Below are 18,675 nucleotides of genomic sequence, written 5' to 3'. Positions count from 1 at the left end.
CAGCATAGCAGTGCGCATTTTATTCTGTATTTCAATCCCACCAGGGGATTCGGATTGATCATAGCACATGTTATCAGTATTTTTAAACTTCTGAGTGCTTTTGAAACAATAAATTTAGCAAACCAGGGATATAACCCAACATCAAGAAGGAAAAAAAAATACACATTGAACAAAGTAAAAATACACACATAAAATAAGAATACATTAACTAAGGTTCTCTCTGCCCTATTAACTGGAAAGTTAGCAATGACCAACTAAGACAATTCTAAGAACTTATGTGCAAACTTTAAGAACAAAATAGTTTTTAAGACTACTATGATATGCCAGTGAAAGTCATAACTAATTTTACATATCTACTTTATTCAGTGCATGAAGACAAAGTTAAAGGTTTGAGGTGACTCACCCCACTTGCTCCTTACATTGTCTCGGAGTTCCCTACACAGAGTTTACTCACTTAGTACAGACTTAAGTGGTAAAGAAAGAAAGCATAGACTGAAGGCCACGAGGGCAGAGACCACAGAGTCTGGGCTGGTCTTTCCCCAAAACTGCTCCTTATTATTAAGTACTATATTGAATGCCTGCTAAATGCTCTACGTTTGAAACAGGGTTTCCATAATGAATTCAAGTGACTTGAGAAAAGTATGAGCTGATGGTTTAAAAACCTCAAATAAAATATTAGCATACTTAACCATAGCAAGATATATAAAAAAAATCAAACAAATAGTTAATCATTTAAACTTGAACATGTTGTTCCCTTAGGAAACGTATTAATGTAAATAAAAACACTAATAAGTTAAGGAAATAATATAACAACCACAACAGAAGCAACAACAACAACAAAAAACCCTTATAAAGCTTAACATTGTTCATGATTTTAAAACTTTAGAAAATAAGCAATAGAAAACATTTTTAAACTGATAAAAGTTATACCCCAGAAACATGAAACAAATATAACACCCAATGGTGAAAGGACAAAAAGTCAGGAACAAGAAAAAGATTCCTGCCAGGTGTGGTGGCTCATGCCTATAATCCCAGCAACTCCAGAAGCTGAGAAAAGAGGATCACAAGTTCAAAGCCAGCCTCAGCAAAAGCAGGTGCTAAGTAACTCAGTGAGATCCTATCTCTAAATGAAATACAAAACAGGGCTGGAGGTGTGGCTCAGTGCCACTGAGTTCACTCCCTAGTACAAAAAAATATATATATAAGAAAAAGATTCCTGTTATAACCACTTCTATCCTAATTACAATGAACATAAGAATAAGCTTAAGAGATAATAAAAAGAATAAAATCTGAAGAAAGAAAGAAAATAGACATTATTTATAGCTGGAATAACTACCTATGTAAAAAATTCAACTAATTCCATAGAAAAAGAAATACAGGAAGAATAGGAACATTCAGCAAACATGCTAGGTAAAAGACTCAAAACTCAGCAGCATTCCCATATGCTAAAATGATTAGAAAATGCATTTTTAAAGAGACAACATGTATAAACAACAGGGAAGTCTCAAAGTAACTACCTAAGGATAACTCTTTATGAAATGAAAAAGAACCCTTACAATCTGCCAGCAAGTCAACCAAGTGATCAAGCACAGTGGCCCCACCACAGGGACAAGGGCAGAGCCTCCTGACAGGTGCGACAACAGTGTGCCTCCAACATCATTCGCAGTGGCCTCGTGAGGAAATGGATAGCGGATTCACAGAAGTCAAGAGTGAGGGAGGGGAGACTATTGTGGATCTGCAGTTTTCAAACTCTGCGGCTTAAACTCTTAAAAGTTACTGAGGATGTTAAGTACATTCTAAGTACATTCTCATGTGAATTTTATCTAGTGAACCATATTGAAATTAAAACTCAGAAATTAAATTTTTTCATTAATTCATTAAAATAATGACATTAATAAAAATAAACTATCTTTAGAAAAATACACTTCCCCTCAAAAAATGTTTAAGTGCAAAAAGGGATATTCATTTACATTTTTGGCAAACCTCTCTAATGTCTGGTTTAAGAGAAGGCAGCTCACTCACTGTGTGGCAACTGTTGTTACATTATGAAATCCAGCCTTCCATGGCTAGGTAGTTGGATAAGAACTAGTAGTTCCAAGAAAAGGGTGGCAGTGGACAGTGAAGACCCAAAAAGCTACACAGCCCTAGTCCTGAGCTGGTGGAGCAGGGGATCATCCTTGGTGGAGACATGACAGAGGAGTTCTTTTTCCACATTTGTTCTGTCCTGCATTTGCCACCTTTTCTACAGTAAGTGAGCAAGTATTACTTTTACAATAATGTTCTCAAAAATTTCAGCCAAATTGTTTTTTCCCAAAGCTTGACAACATTATCTTAGACTCATGTAGGCAGTCAGGATGAAATCACAGAACATGTAATTCTAAATTCTCTGACTTCAGTGAGGAGCAAAATGTACCACAAGGGAAGGATAAGTTCACTGGAAACAATCACCTAGAACAAATGCGCCCCAAAGCATTTCAGCTCTCCAAATATGTGGAGACAGTTGAAAAAACAAATATCCAATGCTGCTCCGGTGGAGAGAGTAAACCGGGAACTTGTGGGAGACCAGGAGGACCCTGCAGACAAGCTAAGAGGAGCCCTGTGAGCCAAGAGCTCGCCTGCAGCCCCAGGACCTGCCAAGGAGATTAATACTCCAGTTCTCACTTCACAGCAGATCCTCTGTGCTGTGCAACAGAAAGACTCTGAACTCACCAAATGAGCTTCAGCTATCTACTTTTCTTCCAAATCTCAGTGTAATTCTAGAACTTAGGTGCTATTACACATAAGCAGTACATTCAGGTAATACGAGCCTCACTCACCTTGCTTCATAAAGGCATTGTCACTTATAAGTGTACTCAGATGCCACAAGATCTGTCATCTTAGCAGTGCCATCTTATTGCATACGGTTTTCAGAGGAGTAAGAACTGCACACGGACAAGGGCTATGTTGTTTGGATTATTGTATACCACTCCCTGAGCCAGAGAAAAGAGGAGAAAGTTCTCTGGAGACACTGTGAACTTGGTTTAGGCACTTTTAGAGGGTGATGTCATTTACCCAATTTCAGAGAAAAAGAAGAGCTGAAAGCAGATTCTAACAGATTATAGGAGGAGAATTGGGACACTGATGACAATACGATGGAGATTTATCTCAAGAAATTGTGACGGACAAGGAAAGAGACAGGATAAAGCACATAAGAGGTGAGGGGTTTGCTTAGTTTAAAATAGGAAAGCTGCTTAGGGTTGGGACAGGCAGAAAGGGGAAGGAAGAGGGAGAGCCAGGAGCAGCTAGTGAGGGCTGGGAAAAAACGGCCTCTCCGGACAGAGTGGGTAGGATGATGAGCATGGGAGATGTACTGCTGGGTTCGTTTCTGGAAGAAAGTGGAGGAAGAAAACAAATCTGGCCAAAAAAAAAAAAAAAAAAAAAAAGGTATTCCCTGCACAAGCAAGGGAAATATCCTGACATAATGTGAGGCTGTTTTTTTAAAAAATATTTTTATTAGTTGTTGATGAACCTTTATTTATTTATATGTGGTGCCAAGAATCGAACCCAGTGCCTCACACATGCCAGACAAGCGCTCTACCACTGAGTCTACCCAGTCCTAGGCTGGGTTTTAACCCACAAAGGACTAGCACTCAGAAAGGGCAGCTCCACTGTATCTATGAGCTCCCCAGTTTTAATTCCTCCTCTGTGTGCGTGTTCTCTGCCTTTCATACACAAACACACGTGGCACTACCCTTACTACCCTTCTAGTTCTGCTGTGCATTTACACTTTATAGCTTCTCCCCTAAACGGAGAAATGGTAGAAAATCCAACTGTGTATAGAGATATTTTAATCAATCCCATGCACCACCAGGGGTGGGAGCTCTGGGCTATAAAAACAAGGTCTGGGACTAGGGGCTGTGAGGCCCAGGGGAACAGTTGCAATAAATAGGGCAGGGAGAAGTGAGCAGAAAGGGGAGAGAGAACTTACTCTCAACGAACATAAACACTGAAATTCTTCAGCATATTAGAAAAACTATGAAAGCCAACTAAATCAAAAGCTGAATTTAATCTCCATGAAAAATGAGACTACTATGGATGTCTAACAAAACTGACCCTCACTGAGTGAACCACTGAGGGATCTATTGCACCAAGAATAATACCATGCTAAAAAGGAAGGCACAGGATGCAAAAAAAAAAAAAAAAAAAGACCTGTAGCAAATGTAATACCAAGATCCCACCCCACCAAATATAGACAGTGAATGCAGGCAGAGAACAATACAAGTCTGTGAAAACATGGCTAGATTTTTATGAGATCGATTTTTCAAATATTACAAGTAACCAAACCTCTGATAATCTTGTAGTTCCTAAAAATAAACTCTGTCTCAAAGGAACTGTTTTATATCTACGACAATACTAATTTATACTAAAAATTATTCTTCACTTTGGCATTCCACTTTTCAGCAATGGGCCTCAATCTTTTGCTGGAGTGATGATTTTCTATGAGTTTGAAATGCCAAGAGTGAGCAATGCTGCTCCTTCTCTGAGGAAACACTTCTCCCTTGCTCTGTCATCTTTGGAGTAAGTATTCCCACCTCCTGGCTGTGCAAAGCTGTCAAGTAATTTTCCAAACTTGCCCTTGGATGTTGTTGGGCATAATTTCTGATCAAAGATGGCAGCATTTCAATGAACTGTCCAAGTGTGTGTGTTGCTAGGGATCAAACCCCAGGCTTTCTGCATGCTATGTAAGTACACTACCACTAAGCTACACCCCCTGACCCTATCTTTTTAACTTTAAAGTTGTTCACAGTGAGGAAACTGCCTGGAAAGCAGTTATAAAATAGTCATATCTTAGACAATTAGTATACAACATTTATTGAAGTCAGGCATGACTATTATTCACTTTGAGTAATGTTTAATTCAGCAATACTCCAACTTACCAAATAGGTTCCCATTTCCTTTTCCAGGATGACTTGCTCATATAATGTAACATCAATATCTGACTTTAAAGCCTGTACCCTCCTCTTCACTTGCACACCATGCTTCCTTTGGAGCCAATAAGGAAGAAGAGATTCCACTATTTGGTTAAGGATCTGGGAAGTAATCAGAAGTGTGGCCAAGCTCTAAAGAAAAGAACATAAATCATGTTTGGCAAGGTAGCTTAATAAAACTATACCATGCATATAATTATGCAATAAATAGAGTCTTAAAAAGTATACTATTATGTTATAAAAACTAGTATTAGAAAAGTCACATGTTAGAAAAGTGTTTCTAATTTATAGTTTGTCACAGATTAAAATACAAATAAGATGATAAAAAATAAGCCAATTGAGTCAATAGGAAAATGAAGTAACCTGAAACTGCGTTATCATCTCATCTATAACATAAGAATCTACATGATATTGACAACTTTGAAAAAAAAAACTTTAAAAAAACTAAATAATAAAATTAACAAATCCTTACCTTGCAGTGGAAACAGAAAATAGAAAAAAACCAAAAAGCTACCCATAATTCCATGACTATGAAAGAACCGATGCCACATCTTGGGATATTTTTTTTCCAATTACAAGTACAATTAAACTATAATCATCCTATATGTATACACTTTTGTATACTGCTTTTCTCAAAATATTGTATTTTCCCATGTCACTAAAAAAATCTTTTTACTTTGCTCATATACTGCTGCTGAATTAAATTTATTTCCAACTTTTGTTATTACAAAGGCTGGTCTTGGATATCCATGTCCCTCAGTCTTGGCCACATCCCTGATAATGTACTAGGGAGGAGCTGAGGTTCTTGGGGAAGCTACCTCAGTGGTTTCCAGAGACGATGGACCAAACCAATTTCCACCTTCCCCCAGTGGAAATGAGTGTTTCCATCCCACATCACCTGTGCTAGCACTACAATTCTGATTTTTAAAGAGGCCTCTTTCATTCTCCTCTGATAACTAAAGGAGACACTCAAAAATAAAAGAAATAAGAAGTAATACTTCATAATAATACACTACTACGTGGGATCAGAGAAGGTCTCTACATTCAGCTTATCAATTCCAAATACATTATTTTTAACTTTCTCAATTTGCAAAAATAATTTTTAAAAGGTAGCAATGTAGTATAGTTGATAAGAGCACAACATTTACTTTTACTCTTATGCAAGCTGTTAGCACCAAAACTATAAAATCTTTTAATTTCTGAGTATACCAATTTTTAAATTTCCTAGGAAATTATCCCAATCTTTTATATAAATATTAAGAAGCCTAGGATTTCAGACACTGCTCACAAACCATTTCAGAATATTAGAACCAGGAAAAAACAGCTCTTTACTGATGACTGGCTCAAGAACAAATCAGAATTTAGAAGTTAATAATTTACAATCAAATTTTTCAGTCACCAGTATTATATGATCCAGAAATAAGAAGACACCAAAATAAATGTGGGACTTTCCCAAACATTTCAGTAAAGAAACAGCACAGCACAGGATCCACTGGTGTGTAAAATTCAACAACTTATTAATTTAAAAATGAAATTTGCAAAACCTATTTAAGGTTATACCAATCTCCCCCTGCCTAAAACACCCACAGAAGTTCAATAAATGAATACAATTGGCTGTTGAAACTGGTTTAACTAGCTTTGAAGTGAACTATATAACTGATTTTACTGCCCAATATGGTTAATTTTGCAAGTCGGTTAATTTCTTTTCAGTTTAGAATGATACATAGTGCAAGTGCTAATGGCTTTCATATTTAGAACTAGGCTTAGAAATCTACAAAATTGAAAAGATTTTATTTGTAAAAATAATCTGAAGACAATTACCTGAATATAGGAAAACATCTCTAAGACCTAAAAAACAGATGCTTTTCTGTTATTCACACTGACCTGGCGCAAAAGCTTCATATCCTTCAGGACAAAGGCAATGTAGAACAGTGAGGCGAAGCAATTTAGAAAGTTGAACTGCCAAAAAAAATGTAACAATGTTAAATACTGTTTTGCAGTACCTTATTATAATCCAAAATACAGCATGAAACATACAATGAGAAACTTCTGTTCCAGATAACAAGGCACAGAACTGTACCTCCCTGTGCCTTCTTATTAAATACAACTATGAACTCTGGTAAATGAGAGAGGAAACCAAAGGAGAGCTGTGAAAGGCACTGGGGGAAGCAAACTATTGGGGACCCCAGAAGAACAGCACAGCACCAGCATCCGAATCCACTTTGCCCTATCATCCCAGATGTGTGGAAGAACTATAAAAACTTGAGTGGAGTTATAAATATAATTATGTGATATATGACATACATATCATATAAGTATATAATAATGTAATTATATAAAAACTAATTATATATATATACATATAAGCTCTATATTATTATTTCATTATTTCAATCTACTTTAATGCACTTGTGCCAGTTTTGTTGAAATGTTTGAAGAAGTGAAAATGTGGGACTTAATGGGTTTTAAGTTGTCCCCACTCAAGGGAAAACCAAGGCTCAGCAACCCCAACCCAGGAACTGGGTAGCCCAAGTTGGTTCACTGCTCCCCATTCAAATGGAAGTCCCATCCATACCAGCAAGTCCAGCAGAATGGGCATGAGGGTATCAAAGGTCCCACTAGTAATACGCTGCAGGAGAAGAGCCCTCCTTCCCTGCAGGGCCCAAGACGCCCTGTCCCATAGAGAGATGACATGGCAGCCAGGCAACCATGGCAAGAAAGACCCCACAGCAACAAGCAGCCCCACCTTAGAAGCCTCTTTGTGCCCACAGACCTGAAGTTACACCCCCAATAGGAGATGACAGAGCAGCTGCATGGCCCTGGAAAGGGGGTCTATGACAACAAGGGACCAATACCAGAGCCTCTTCGTGCTCGTGGGCCTAAGATCCCCTTCCTCCAGGAAACACCAGGGTAGCCAGGTGTCATTAGCACCAGTCTAAACAACCAGCCCACTTGGGAAGCATCTTTGTCAGCAGAGGTGTAAGTTTCTTTGCCCTGCCAGGCACAGTGGCAGACTGGGGCTGGGGGCACTAGCCAGGGGGATCCTGCCACAAAAAGTCCGTCATTCCTTCAAGTGGTTCCCTGGCTCAAGAACCTGCAACCAGCCTGCACTAAGGGTTCCTCTCTGCCTCCCAGTCCCCTGTTGGCTACTCCCTGTTGCACAGCATCAGCTTCTGAGGAAAGGCTGCTACACATATAAGAGTGAGGGCCTAGTTAGGACTGGGAGACTGCCCAGATGATGAGTAGTGAGATCAATACGGCCACAGGGAAGGGAGGCTATGTCAGAATGGAAGTTGAACATCAAAGCCTGAATATCCCTATAAAAATAAAGAGAAAGGGTGAAGGTAACAAACACAATGAAAGAGGAACTGGTTCAAATGCATGGGTCTTGACATGGAAGTCTCTTGACATCATATCTGGCATTGCCAAAGGATAATAAAGTCTTACACATAACTGAATTCTTTAAGAATTCAGCTCTACAGGCAAAAGCTTCCTGTGGTCTTTTCAAGTGAACTTTTTAATGTATGTTATGGTTTAGATATGAGGTGTTCCCCAAAAGCTTATGTGTGAGACCACACAAAATTTTCAGAGGTGAAATGATTTGATTATGAGGTATGACCTAATCAGTGGATGAATCCACAGATATGGATTAATTGGCAGGTAGGGTGCGGAGGAAATAGGTCACTAGGGTGTATGCCTTTGGGGTTTGTATATTGTCCCTGATGAGCAGAGCTCTCTCTGCTTCCTGTTTTCCATGTCCTGAGCAGCTTTCCTCTGCCATGCTCTTCTGCCATGATGTTCTGCCTCACTCGGGCCCAGAGCTATGGATTGGCCGACCACAAACTGAGACCTCCGAAACCATGAGCCAAAATAAACTTTTCATCCTCCAAGTTCTTATTAGGTCTTTTGGTCATAGTGATGAAAAAGCTAACTAAAACAATGTAATATGTGGTCCTTTCCTTTATTATACAACTTCCTTACTGATTCACCAACATTTTAAATATCCATTATTTCATAGCCTCTGTAGATGCTAAGGTCACTGGATCCTGTTTTAATGGCCAAATTACTGAATTTTTATCTATGACAGGTTTTCTGTTTCCTTAACTGCTCTTGCCTCTCTAAGTTTACCTACTTCTAGAACTCTCTTAATGATGATTTCTGATCTAGGACTGGCAAACCAGACAGACAAACTTCTTAGGATGATTCCTATAGCCAGAACAAAGACTTGCTAAGTGTGGAATACGTGGACTGTGTTTGAGCCATTCTAGCAGCAAATTCAGGGGTTTCTACATTATGACACAGATGGTCAGGTAACCCCTCTGATTAATGAGGTGCTTTCAAGCTGGGATTTCTTTATGACTTATAATAAAGATAGAAAGAGACACAATGAGTGAGATTTTACATAAGCAGCAAGCACATCATACAACACTTTCTTTCTGTTTCTTTTCTTCCATCCATCAAAACATGTTGGGAACCTCTTAGACTGTGGGAATTTCTTTAACAAAATTTTAAAAATAATTTGGGGTTTCATAACTAATCAGACTTCAGGTATTGAAGGGATTACTGAATATCAAAACATTCAAAGAGGTTACTAAAAAGAAAACAATACAAACAGGTCTAGAAAGTGGTTCCTTTTTTAATAATTGGAAATGGGCTACATTATTAATTTATATATTGTGAAGTCTCACACCACATACACATTTGTAATAAGGTCACTGAACATAAAAGTGCACATGGTTATTAATCAATCCTGGCCTATTTGTATAAAGTAGGTTAACTTATATTAGAAGTAACTTCATATTTGTATTCCTAAATACCAAATAGTGTCCATTGATTTCAAAATTTAGATGGAATTGTACATAAAAACTCTACTTACCACCAAAACTTTTAGAATTAGATGATTCTGGTATGCAGATTCCAATCTGTGATTCTCTAAAATATTAAAAAGGAGAGGTCATTTCTCTCTGATAAGAAAACAACATGGGTATACTGTCGTGAGGTCAAGTGGGACTTGCGCTCAGAGTAGAGAAGTACAATCCCAGATCCACAGTTGCTAAATAAGCCAGGCTGTCAGGTGTCATTCCTTGCCACCAAGAATACCAAGCAAGGACACATTTCTTGCAGGACTGCAATATCATTGTGGTCTGAAATTATTTTGTAAATATTAATGCTAAAAAGAAATTTGGGAAGCACTGGCAAATGATCTTATAAACTACTGCCTATAAGAAGGTCCTGGATAAGTGGCCAAACTGATCATAACCACTAAGAGGAGGACGTTATCAAGTTTTCTGTATAGACAGCTTACAGGGATTAACTTGAAGAGATGAAAATTCTACATGCCATCCTTGCTTAGGCATGGTAACGTTGTACAGGCCCCAAAATAGCAGGACAAAAAAATGAAAAGGAAGACCAGAAGAGAGTGTCATCTTGCACAGAGGCAGTGGAAGGCCGACCAGGACTAGGACAGCAATTAGCTACTCAGCCACTGCCTGACCTTGGGCCAGCTACTTAACCTCCAGTTACTCAGCCTCCTCACTTATAACACAGGGCTGACCACCCTCCTCCCAGGGTTGGGGTCAGAATCAGAAATAATATGCAGAAATAATACCAGCAAAAGGGAAGCCTTCAAAACATAATAGCTGCTATTGTCATATCGCTAATTAAAATAATTTAAAACCTCTTTATGATGCATGAATTTAAGGCCCAGACTTCTCCCTAGGCAATAAGACAGCATATTTGTTAATCTGTTTGAATAAACAATTAATGAGTGAATGGTTTATTCAGACCATTTTAAAACTATCACCAAGTTCCTCATTTCTACAGAGAGATGCATGAAAACACCCACCTCTGCTGACAGTAGTCCTCAGTTCCCAAACAAACTAGACAAGTCAATTCGAGGATTCTAGCCATAGTTACCATGAAGATAATTTTAATTTATTTTACCCTTAGTGTGAAACACAATCTTATAGCATTAGGAGCACAGATTTAAAGAGAGAGAGGTGTGGATTAGCCTGGCTCTACAGTTTGTTGTTGGAATCTCATTAAGTATCAATATCGTTTATCCACAAAATGGTGGGGATGGGGGGGGGTGAAAATAAGTTACTGTGGATAAAGTGTTTAGCAGGGCATCCAGAACATAGTAGTAACACTCAATAAATGAAAGCTGCGATAACCCCAACACTGAGATCATCAGAGCTCACAGAGGCAAGGAATTTTCCCTCATGTCTCTGTAACGAGAACATCTAGCTCCTCTGCAAGGTAGCAGCTCTGTGAGTTCTAGAACCTATGCAACTTTTCTTACAAGCAAGTAAGACATGACTCAAAGACTCAACGCTTACCCCATGAAGTTAAGAACTCCGCAGCGTATCGATAGAGGCGGTTCATGATCTCGATTACAATGGCATAGATGATGCTGGGCACATACAATAAGACACTTGTCCACTCAGACCCACTGTCCTCATGTAGACTCATGGCCCAGACCTCCAAGTCGAAGTAAATCATCATGACGTAGAGAGAGAAATAGAGACAGAGGCACACAAAAGGCAGCGAGACCAGGTAAATACGCAACTGTCTCTTGTAGCTGGAGTAGACAGGCTCCTCCCGGCCGGTGACAGAATTGATGCCCAAGACCCCATGAAACCCTGGCCGGGGCTCCTCAAACTGTCTCTTCATCACCAGTGTCCCCCACCGATAGGTCATGTTGGCACAGCCACGCTTCCACACCTCCAGGATCACTGTGGACCAGATCAGGTTGAACGAGGCAAAGATAACATACTTGTCGTAGTCTTCCCACACAAACAGGTAGTAAGGTAACCCAATGACAGCCATGGGGATTAAGGCAAAAGTGAAATACTCCAAAAATCCAAAGTAAAGAGCAATCGTTTCCCCGAAGTAGCCACGAATACTGTCTGTAGAGGAAGGAAAAAAAGAACTTAAGTAAAGACCACCAAAGACTGCTTTTTAATCACTGAAAGTAAATCATTCATTTTTAAGTGAATTGGAGGTAATTTCATGCCCTCATTTCCCAATCAATATGTGGAGTAAGTCCACCCTGCATCCTCTGCCTAGCTCCAGGGAGATGACTCCATGGCAGGATGTTGACTTTTCTTTAGGGGTCTCCTCTTCTGTAAGAAATAGGCATTGACACCTACCTATGGGCTGATACTTCAAAGTAAACCGGGTGTACCAGGTATCCTCAAGCTTCCTCAGGGCTTCAGGGTCATGTAGCGGAAACACCTGAATCACAATGCCAGACGTGAGCAGTCTTCTCACTGTAGAGGAACAGGAGCAGAACTTCATAAAATGGATTGAAGATGGCTCATGGCAAAGATCACGTACTTGTCAGCAAACACTGCAAGGACACGCCAGCAAGAGAGGGGCAGTGCACACAGGTAGAGGTCACACTGCCTGCTCCACACGTGTACAAATTCTTTTGTTTTTCAGAATGTAAAATCACTTTACTATTTTCTTGGTGAAAGTAAGATCATGTAAAAGTCTAAACCATAAAAATGTATAAATCAGAATGAGAGAACCCTGTTTGTCTCTCCCTCCCTGAAAAGTTAACTATAAATGGTAATTTAACTTATAACCAGACTTCAAAATACACATTCACATACACTTTAATAATAAGAATGAAATCGTCTTATATGTCACATTACTCTGTATTCTTTTCTCATGTAATAATGTATAATATTTTTCAATGCCAGCACATGAAACGACCTTTAACAGTGTCACAATATTTCCTTGTATGAAATGCTACTGGCAACTAATCCTCTATTGACAAATACTTGTTTTCCTTTTTTTGCTATTGTGAATAAAGCTAAAATTCTTGCACAAATACCTTTTCCCACCTGTTTACTCTTTCCTTATTATATGCACTTAGAAGTGGAATTGCTAGGTTCAAGGGCACATACATTTTAAATCTGTACACATATTACAAAATTAACCCTAAAAAACTGTAATGATTTATCCTTCTACTACCATCAAGGCAGGAAAATGTTCAGTTCCTTTCTATCTTTTTGAGACTGAATGTTTTCCATCATTTTCATATTTTCTGATCTGATTACAAAGACATACCCACAGACAGGAAATAGCAAAATCAAATTATGATTTCCTACTTTCAGCAGTCATTTTTTTAGTATGGTTTTGATGCTCATGAACATATCTGGAAAAGACAAATGAACTTAACCAAAGAGAGCATCCCCTGGCAATACTAATTAAAAATGGGCATTCTCTCTTCCATCCTAATTACTCACAGTGACCCAACAGGGTGGGAAGGGACTTTCAGGGCCTCAGGAAAAAGGGCTTTCAGTGGAAACAGAGGACTCAGATGCAAAGCCTTTTACCATATTTGGGGCATGGGATAGTTTCCATATGAGTTTCTAGTATACTTTCCTACTAAGGAACATGGGTGCTTATAAGATGGAATTTGCAAAAAAAAAGGAATGTTTTGCCATTTTCATCCATTTGATGAGGTTCAAGCATTTGAAGGTTTACCAGCTCACCTCTTCCAAAGGATGCCTCCCTTCACTCCTATCTGCCACCAAACACAGGGATGAGAATACCCAGGCATGAGACCCCTCAGTGAGAACCAGTAAATAATGTCTACAGCATGGAAAAGAAACATGATTGACATTGTCAGGATAATAATACCATATGTAACAGAGGCAGTATATTTTCAGGACAGGTACCTATCACAAAAATCTTCAGAGTAATTTAAAAGTAAATTAACTTCTTAAACATGAAAAAAGAAAAATATTAAAGAGGAGATACCTGATACTAATAGTGGAGAAAAGTTTGGGTATGAAAAAAAGATTCATAATATATGGTTCTTCTTTTAAGTATTTCTTATAAGTAAGTCATACAGAGGAGAAAAACTTTAAAAACTAGGGTTGTGGTGAAATCCTCCATCTAAGTGACTGAAAAGGGTAAATCCTCAAAATATCAGCAGCTAGGGTAAAAAGACATATGGTCGAAGTTACATCGGCCTCCGGTGCTGTCAAATCCATTTTTAAAACATTTTTATGTTAAAGTGTTTCCATGGACTTTTTTCAGCTAGGAAGAGTTTAAGTCACAACCAACCTGATTCTCATCCTTTACTTGGGGGTGCACAGGCTGTAGAAGATTTTCTTATCACCATCCTTTCCAATTACTATACCAAGTTTTTTAACTTTGAACTGACTTAATGGCATCTAAATTATTATTTTACTTTTTCCAAGTTCTTTTATAAAAGGTGACTCCACTCTACTACAGAAGATTTTCCAGGCAGGCATAAAAACCAGCTTCTATGATTCTAAAAATAGGGCTGTGAACTGAGCACTCAGAGAGAATATAATGCTGCAAGGCCTAAATTACTGGGCTTCTTTTCACCAGCAATGCCAAAGCATGGTTCTGGTTTCAGCTTCCAAAAATAGAGGTTTGCCTTTTTTTTTTTTTTTTTTTTTTTTTTTTTAATCCTTCAACCTTTTCATGGCAGCTAAGAATGTAATTACTAGGAAGGAGTCTTACCTTGAAAGGAAAATAGAATGCCGCCTGGGCCTATTTAGAGAAAGCAACCACTTAAACCAGATTCCTTCCTTCAAGAGTGCTGGGGGAACTCCTGTAAGTACTGGGTTCTAACTATTACAGCCAGTAAGCAATCAGCCAAACAAATTAAGATCTAATTTAAGGGAGATTATCAAAAGACTAGAAATGAAACCATCATATGACCTAGCTATTCCACTCCATGGTATTTATCCAAAAGAACTAAAATCAGCATACTATAGTGATACATGCATACCAATCTTCATAGCAGTGCAATTCACAATAGCCAAGTTATAGAACGAGCCTGGGTGTCCACCAAGAGATAGACAGATAAAGAAAATGTGACATATATACACAATGGAGTTTTACTCAGTCATAAAGAAGAATGAAATTATGGCATTTGCTAGTAAATGGATGGAATTAGAAAACATCATGCTAAATGAAATAAGCCAGACTTAGACAGTTGAAGATCAAATGTTTTCTCTCATTTGTGGAAGCTAGAGAGAGAGAAAGAGAAAAAAGGAATTTTAAAAAGGATCTCACGAATTATGCTATGTCCATGAACAAACCATAATGAATCATATATATAAATAATATATATTATAATGCAAAAATTAAAAATAAGAAATGATAATGATAGAAGGGATAGCAGTAAAATAGATCAAGTACATCAGGGGAGGAGAAGGGAAGGGAAAGGGAAGGTCCAAAGGAATAAGAGTGATCAAATTAAGTGCATGTATGAATATGGCATAATGAATCTCACTAGGCTGGTTCTATAACTATAATTATAATGCACTAATAAAAACAATTTTAAAAACTAAATCATATTAAGGACATAATATGAAATGTCTCAGATCCTATATTAGGTTCATTTTTATGTTACTATAACAAAACACTTGAGGCGGGCTAACTTTCTAAGAACAGGGGCTTATTTAGCTCACAGTTCTGGCACCAGCATGAGCTTGGCTCTGGTAAGGCCTCATGGCAGATGGCAGGAATAAATGCAATAGGGCCAGATCCCTTCCAAGAATGTGTCCCCAATGACTGCAAGTCTTTCACTAGAGCCTAGCTCTTAAAGGTTATATCACCTCCTGTACTGCCACACAGGGGACCAACCATTCAAAACACAAACTTTTTGGGAACAAATTCAAACCATATCTAAACCATAGCAGCTCTCATCAGTCAAAATGTGCTAATCATCTGAAAGATAACTTGAGACAAAACTGTAACCTAAACTAAGTAACTTTCCTTAAAATACAGCTAATATGTGGGCAATTCATGGGTCCCTTAACTCCTCTTTCTAAAGAAAATCTTTCTTAGGCTATTTGCACAGGCACATGCATACACAGACCCTTGTCTCTGTTAAGAAGCAGTAGAAGCAAAGATTGAGGCATGAAAAGATCTTACCACATACAGAAGCAAGCAATGGACAGCTGTCAAGACCAACACCTGAAAACTGAGACACACATGGAAAGTGCTTTGTTTTTCACACTGTCACCCTTTGATGGAAGGAGGAAGAGCACTGTGCACATCTCACAGCATCATCAAACTGCCTCAAAATCAATGACAATGACCCAACTTTCTGCTTAATGAAAGCTTTCTGTCAAAACCCAGTATTACAGCACGCAGCAAGCAAATTTATAATCACTGTGTGTCAAAAGAAAATCAAACTAAACCTAGGATATGGAGTACTTTCCAGGAGAGGTCTGGCCACCTCTCACAGTGCTAATGGGCTTCACATTGAGCAGGATGAAGTATCTCCTCCCAAGCAGCCCCAGAGAAGAGGCTCTCCAAGAAAGCAGCAGCTCCCACAAAGCTTAAAGGGGAATTTCCTTTCTACTATGAAGTAACTTCCTAAAAATCTAGGGCTTTAACTTACTTGAAGTTTATTAGTTCTGAAAATAGTTCACAGTTTACAATTATGTATATACCTCTTCTTTTTCAACTACATATGATATAAATTTAAATGGTATAAAAGACAACAGCATTTTAAAGATCACATTTTCAAAGGCATAAAGGAAGAGAGTAATGCAGAATTTTTAAATGTAGACTTGACAACTTAAATAGGATTCTTATGTCAGTTGATATAAAAAACTTTCAAATGACCATGATTTAGATGACTTTATTGCTTTTATATTTAGTACCAAGAAAGAAAGACACAGAATAAAGGGAAAGAGCAAGGAAGGATCCTTTTTCACAAAAGGCTCATCCTGCTAGCAAGGAAGTTATTTCTATTATGGCTTCAGGGTGCTAGACTGTACACCCAAGAGAAATCCAGTCAAGTATTTCTTTCAGGATTTTCATTCAGAAAAAAAAAAATTCTTTTTGAAGCAACTAGGAGCATTTAGAAACTAGATGATCCATTGTATCATCTGATGAAAAAGCACATTTATTCTTTTCTCTATCCCAGCTATACCCAAAAGGCTGTGTAGAAATTCACATGTGGAAACCATGAGTTCCATAGGACAGTCTGACCAATGTGGACGAACAGGAAGAAATGAGAAGGATGCTTTACAGTAGCAACCAGGCAGAGTCTCCATTGGCTTTGGGTTTTATTTGATACCATACCCAGCTGTGTCTGAAAACATGCCTTCCCACCAAGACATTAAGGAAGACTGAAAATCTTAGAATAGTACCAAATAACTACTTAAATACAGAATGTGGAATTCCTGGTTACTAAAAGTAGCAGAAAGACACCACTGTCCTGTTTCCTGTTTTTGTTCACGATACCAAAATAAAAATGGAAAAAAAAAAAAAAAAATGAAACAGAAACCCCTACCTTTAATGAAAATAAGGAAAAACAAACTAAAACCCAAACCACAAACTATTAAAAAAGGCTTTGAAAATTGGCCAGGGTAAGCTAAGGAACCCGCACCTCTGAAACCTGGACCAAACAGGCAAAGGGCAGAATTCTCCTAGACATGTGGGATGGGTAACCACTGGCCCCCTGGCCAGCATGCAGGCACAAGAGGAGCATGGTGGAGCCCTGGAGCATATCTGTCCCACAGCCTGACAAGAGAGGTGAAGCTAGAGAGGGAAAAGGGCTTGTTGGAAGGAGTTGCCTACTGGAACCCAGGATGGAAAATGACTAAGTCTGGAGCTGTGACTGGCCAAAGATAGGCCTAAAGGCCAAACTCAACCAAAACACCCTATAAGAACAAGATTGCACAGGGGCCCTCTACAAAGCCTCAGATGACTCAAGAATGTTATTGCTAGGCAAAGCTAAGCTTCCCAATATGACAGTTCCCCATGGAGACCCTCAGTTACTCCTTTCTCCAAAATACACACTTTACTTCCAAAACCAAAAAATACTACTCTAGGAAAAACAGGGTTTCATTAAAAAATAACTAATAATCACAAAGAAAATAGCATAGAGCTTTGAAAAAAAATATTACTAGGAAACCAAAAACACTAAAAGGAAAAAAAAAAAAAAAAAGAAAAACCACAAATAAAAGGTAGAAATGAAACAGCAGAAGCCTAAGGAAATGAAAACTTTTCTAAGAATATGAAATTTATCCAAACTGACCCCAGTCACAATGGAAAGCAGAAATAAACCTTTCTACAAATGATTCTGAGAAAACTGTTTAAACCCTAACTCATGAACAAATATCAAACCAGATGATTTCTTAAAGGCATTCTACCCAGCCTTTAGTTTTAAAAAAACAGATTAGATTTTAACTACACAGAGTAGAAGCAAAGACAGAAACAAATCTTAAACTTCACTCACTGGTATTATTAACCTTGAAATTATCAAGGCTTTACAAGCTATTTTATGTAAATTGTAAGATAAAGTAAATTAGTAATTACAGTCATGTTATTAAGAATCAAGATTTCCAAAGTGAAAGAGATGCAAATATAAAACCAAAAAAATTAAGTAAAATTCCATGATGTTGAATTTGGATTGATTATATTGATTTATATCAATATAAATTCATGATTTGAAAAATGTATTTCTTTAGCCTTTTCCATTGAAATGAAAGAAAAGATGACACACCTGAGACAGCAAAATATTTTCTTAAGGCACAAAAAAAAAAGCAATTTCAACAAAAAATGTAACATTGAATAATATATCCCAACACAAGTCATTTACTTAATAGTATAAGGGTGTATCTCAGTGGTAGGGTGCTTACCTAGCATGTGCAAGGCCCTGGATTTGATCATCAGGACCACAAAAACAAACAAAAAA

At 38.0% G+C, this 18,675-nt stretch overlaps 1 protein-coding gene across 1 annotated transcript in view; it reads right to left on the bottom strand.

Annotated features, from left to right (window-relative positions):
• Window positions 1-18,675, bottom strand: part of ANO10 (anoctamin 10) — a 185,254-nt gene that overhangs the window by 144,963 nt on the left and 21,616 nt on the right. Inside the window, exons 5-9 of the mRNA XM_079115607.1 lie at window positions 12,119-12,238; window positions 11,306-11,875; window positions 9,844-9,899; window positions 6,852-6,926; window positions 4,917-5,099 (exon numbers count right to left, since the gene is read on the bottom strand). Of these exons, the coding sequence (XP_078971733.1) occupies window positions 4,917-5,099; window positions 6,852-6,926; window positions 9,844-9,899; window positions 11,306-11,875; window positions 12,119-12,238 (1,004 nt within the window). The remainder of the gene's footprint in view (window positions 1-4,916; window positions 5,100-6,851; window positions 6,927-9,843; window positions 9,900-11,305; window positions 11,876-12,118; window positions 12,239-18,675) is intronic.

This window comes from Sciurus vulgaris, assembly GCF_902686455.1.
Source record: "Sciurus vulgaris genome assembly, chromosome: 16".
Lineage (NCBI taxonomy): Eukaryota > Metazoa > Chordata > Mammalia > Rodentia > Sciuridae > Sciurus > Sciurus vulgaris.
This window is presented reverse-complemented; position numbering and strand designations above follow the sequence as displayed.